General features: G+C 38.0%; 1 protein-coding gene across 1 annotated transcript; it reads left to right on the top strand.

Annotated features, from left to right (window-relative positions):
- On the top strand, positions 1 to 4,867 carry LOC140544054 (5-hydroxytryptamine receptor 7). Its single transcript, XM_072667414.1, has 2 exons — positions 1 to 467; positions 3,943 to 4,867. Exons 1-2 carry the CDS (start codon positions 7 to 9, stop codon positions 4,691 to 4,693), a joined length of 1,212 nt encoding a protein of 403 aa, XP_072523515.1. The 5' UTR covers positions 1 to 6; the 3' UTR covers positions 4,694 to 4,867.
- The last annotated feature ends 270 nt before the right edge of the window (positions 4,868 to 5,137 follow it).

Raw genomic sequence — 5,137 nt, 5'->3', positions numbered from 1 at the left:
AGCAGCATGAGAGACGGCATGCAGGAGCTTGTCATGTCCAGCCTGACCTCCCAGATCTTGGACCTGCGCGTGGGCAAAGTGCAGGACAGAGCGACGGTTCCAGCCTCAAGTTTTCTGGACAACGAGACCGGCTGTGGAGAGCAGATCCTGAGCTACGGCAGGGCTGAGAAGGTGCTCATAGGAGGAGTTCTGACCATGCTCACTTTCTTAACCATCTGTGGGAACCTGCTGGTGGTCATTTCTGTGTGCTTCGTGAAGAAGCTGAAGCAGCCCTCCAATTATCTGATCGTGTCCCTGGCCGTGGCGGACCTGTCCGTGGCCGTGGCCGTCATGCCTTTTGTGAGCATCACTGACCTCATAGGAGGGCAGTGGATCTTTGGACGGGTTTTCTGCAACGTCTTCATCGCCATGGACGTGATGTGCTGTACAGCGTCCATAATGAGTCTCTGCGTGATCAGTATAGACAGGTGAACCCCAACTTCCCCTCAGACTGGTCAGGAAACAGCTCCTATCTCAAAAACTGGAATGATCTAAAACTTCTAATGGAGACACATGGAGATTTGACTGATAATGATATTCTAGCTAGACAAAAATAACTGTAGATATATATAGAACTGTATTTTAGAGATTGGAAACTGCACATATTTCATAAAGCATGCTGACTCTAAACTCGACTATAGTATTAGAACTAGTACTAACATTAGTATCCTGCACATTTTACTAGTCCGATTTAAAGTGTAAATGTCTAGAATTACATTTTTCTACTAGTAAAATAGTTTGAAAACATTTAAAATATTTGAAATGAGACTTTTTCCTTCAGATTTGCAGTGTTTATATCTGCATTTCTTATTTCTCATAATATAATAAATAGTAGAAATAATTGTAGATATTCTGTACTTTTTAAATAGTCAGATTTACAGTGTAAATGTCTGGATTTACAATTTTTTATTAGTAAAAATCATTGTTGATATCCTAAATGAGACTTTTATCTTGTCAAGATTACAGTGCATTTGTGTATCTGAATTTTATACTAGTCAGAACTGCTAAAAACAATAAAACTACAAAAAATACTAGAAATAAATGTAGATATGTTAAAGTTTTTAATGGTCAAAATGACAGTACACTTGTCAAGAATTACACTTTGAAATAATACATAATTTTTAGATCCCTTTTTACTTTTTACTAGTCGGATTTACAGTGTCAATGTTTGGAATTAAAAGTTTTACTAGTAAAATACTTTTTTCATGTCAGATCTGCAGTGTTTTATATCTGTATTTCTTACTAGTCAGAGCTAATAAAAATAATATAGTAAATACTAGAAATAATTGTAGATATTTGGTTTTACTTTGTAATAGTCAGATTTAGAGTGCTAATGTCTGGGATTACAATTTTATGTTAAAAATATTTAGAATTTAATTGGACTTTATTCTTGTCAGATTTACAGTGCTTATATCTGTATGTCTTACTAGTCAGAACTACTAAACAAAATATAATAAATACTAGAATAATCATTATAATAACATATTTTGTAACTTTTTAAGAGTCAGAATTCCAGTGTAATTGTCTAGAATTACAATTTTAACTTGTACTTTTACATATATTTTTAATTTATACATTTTCAGTGTAAATGACTGGAATTATAAAAATAATTGTAGATATCTTAAATTAGACTTTTTTCTTGTCAGAATAAGTGTTGTGAATGTTCATATGCTAGTGAGAACTTCCAAAATAATAAAGTATACTCTAGAAATAATTGTAGATCTTTTTAATAGTCAGAATTACAGTGTTAATGTCTGGCAAAATGTCTGGTTGTACTAGCAGATCATGATCTTAAATTTGACTTAAATTTGACAGGATTGCAGTGCTTATATATAGAATTACAAGTTGTACTTGTAAAAATAATCATAAATATTTGGGTTCGATTCCCGGGCTCGGCAAGCTGCCACTGTTGGGCCCTTGAGCAAGGCCCTTTACCCTCTCTGCTCCCCGGGCGCTGGAGTTGGCTGCCCACCGCTCTGGGTGTGTGTGTGTACTCACTGCCCCTAACACATGTGTGTGTGTGAGTGTGTGTTCACTACCAGATGGGTTAAATGCGGAGGACACATTTCGCTGTACACTGACAGTGACAAATACGTGCACCTTTACCTTTCATTGGACTAACTAGCACTTACACTGTAAAATGTAGCGCACTGATTCAAATGTGTACACAATGGATGAATACATTTACATCAACATTGTCATTTCAGTTAGGCACAAGTTTATTCTACACTTTAGATTAATAAATGCTAAATAATCCATCCTGTCCTTAAGTTAAAAAGACAATGTTTACAAATTTACAGGATTTCACAACATTTATGAACAATTTTAAATATCATTTATAAACATTTAATCTCCAGTGTGGAACTAAAATCTGCAAACTTTACACTGTTAAATGTGATGCACTGAATGCACCTGTTTCAGATCTGTACATCATGGATACAACATATTTTACATCATATTTTACATTATACTAGATGTTATTAATGTAGGAATTATGTACACATTTGATTGATTTTTTTGACTATGTTAATCCTGTGCATCTTTACAGGTTTAAATTACTAGTAAGGAACAAAGTCTTTTTAGATATATCCATATTGATGAACAAAGCTGAGGATGAATCTAAGATAACTGATAAATCTCTAACATTATGAATGATTAAATTATTAATTCATAATGATGAGTGATTATGAGTATATAATCATATATATTGCTTATATAGAGAGTATATCACTTATTTAGTGATAGACTACATTATTTTTACCTTAATGTTAATGAAACTAATAAACAATTCTCAAAATACTTGAAATATTCAGACAAATGTCGCCAAATTAGCTTTTAGTGTATATTTAAGTCTACATTCTCAGTTAACAGTATTAATTTAAAGGGGAGTTCAGCCAATATTTATTAGAAATTTGTATATTTCAATATTTGTATATTTCATTAATTGACAAACAAAGTCATTCGGAGTGCATTTGGTGTGAAAAGGTACATTATATAGAAGTTCACATTTATTTACAGTGATCATAAAACCTGGTGTTTTAATGTCTGAAACACAACTATGGCCATTTTACTTACTATTCAGTATATCCAGAGAACCTACACATGTCCTTAGAGTGTTTGTATATAATGGTAATAGTTGTAAAATAGTGGTAATTTGACAAAAAAAAAAAAGTCTAGAATGCCTTTATTTGAGTTATTTGAGTAGAGTTTGTAATTACAAGTTTGTTTGTTTTTTAAAAATCCCCCTTTATCTAGGTGTTCAGAGCACCATCTAGTGTCCTCGAGGCACCACTAAGGGACATAATTGTCCAGGCTGCAGCAGGAGGAACATTTATAGTCTGCATTGTGGAACTATTTTACAGTTAAACACAAACACATAACATAATATCTGAAACCGTCTAAAATGACTGTTTTACCAGCGGGAGAACCGCACACCTTTCTTTTTTTTTATTTTTTATTAAACCTGCACTGAACAGCGCATTCAGAAGTGCGTGGATGCTAACGCAAATGCTAATACACATGCCATAGAAACCCAAATCGCAGCACATTCCCCCACTATAAACCAATTACTTACAATCAGTAGAACAATATCAACAGTTATCAGTAATCTAGAGTCACACACATACACAGGAAGTGATTGGACTTCAGTGTTTTAAAGGAACTAGGGGGTGAATGGTCAGGGAGGTGAGTCAGACTGGATTATAAGATATTAGGAGATTCGAATTGGATCGGGGGCAAAATAACCTGATTGGAACATCCCTAGATAAGGGCATCCAATAAATAAGCATTTATTGGTGGCCAGCTCTTCTTGATTAGTGCGAAGTTAATGATGAGTACTGTATGCACACTCTTCTCACAGTGTTAATGTCCTGGAACTGTACTCTCATTTCCATCCCTGTCCAGATATCTCGGCATAACCAAGCCGCTGACGTATCCCGTGCGACAGAGCGGAAAGTGTATGGCCAAAATAGTTCTGTCCGTATGGCTCCTGTCGGCTTCCATTACGCTGCCACCCTTATTCGGCTGGGCGCAGAACGTCAACGACGACAACGTGTGTTTGATCAGCCAGGACTTGGGCTACACCGTCTACTCCACAGCTGTGGCTTTCTACATTCCAATGTCTGTCATGCTCTTCATGTACTACAGGATATACAGGGCTGCCAAAGTGAGCGTGGCCAAGCATGCCATCGCCGTCATGCCCAAGGCCGAGGATGACCGTGTGGACTGTGTTTCAGCCGCGCTGAAGCTCCAGAGGGACGCCCCGGACTGCGGCAGCTTCTCACGCCTTCTGAGGAATGACCGCAGGAACATCTCCATCTTTAAGCGCGAGCAGAAGGCGGCAGCCACGTTGGGCATAGTGGTCGGGGCCTTCAGTGTGTGCTGGCTGCCTTTCTTTCTGCTGTCCACTGCACGGCCCTTCATCTGCGGAGTGACGTGCAGCTGCGTGCCCTTGTGGGTGGAGAGGACCCTGCTGTGGCTGGGATATGCCAACTCCCTCATCAACCCCTTCATATATGCCTTCTTCAACAGGGACCTCAGGACCACCTACCAGAACATCATCTGCTGCCGCTACCGCAACATCAACCGCAAACTTTCTGCAGCCAGCATGCACGAGGCCCTCAAATTAGCAGAAAGGCCAGGCATGATGATGTAGGTTGCTCTTGCGGGGAAACACGGTGCCAAATAAGCTTTCTGTACTCTTAAAAAACGGGTTTACTAGTAAAGGCAATGGTTCTGTAAGGAACCACCGCAGCTCAAAGAACCACTTGAATGCTAAAGGGATTTTTTTGTCTGTTTGGTTCATCACATGTAAGAAAAATCTCTTGTAGATGTTTCTTTAAGGACCTTTTAAAAAATGGTTGTATATAGCACCAAAAATGATTCCACTGTTACGGGTCAAAGAACTCCTTTCTATTACTATATAGAACCCGTTTTGCGTAGAGTGTAGGAACAGTGCCATAGAAGAACTCTGGTGCTTGGAGCAGATGGTTCATGGAAAGACTGTTGAAACCATCCAACTGATGAGTTCTTTTAGGAACCGAGAATGGCCAGTCTAAGGCATCAGTAAACCACCAGCTTCTTGCATATGAATTGTCAT

Source organism: Salminus brasiliensis, chromosome 22 (assembly GCF_030463535.1).
Source record: "Salminus brasiliensis chromosome 22, fSalBra1.hap2, whole genome shotgun sequence".
NCBI classification, from domain to species: Eukaryota; Metazoa; Chordata; class Actinopteri; order Characiformes; family Bryconidae; genus Salminus; species Salminus brasiliensis.
This window is presented reverse-complemented; position numbering and strand designations above follow the sequence as displayed.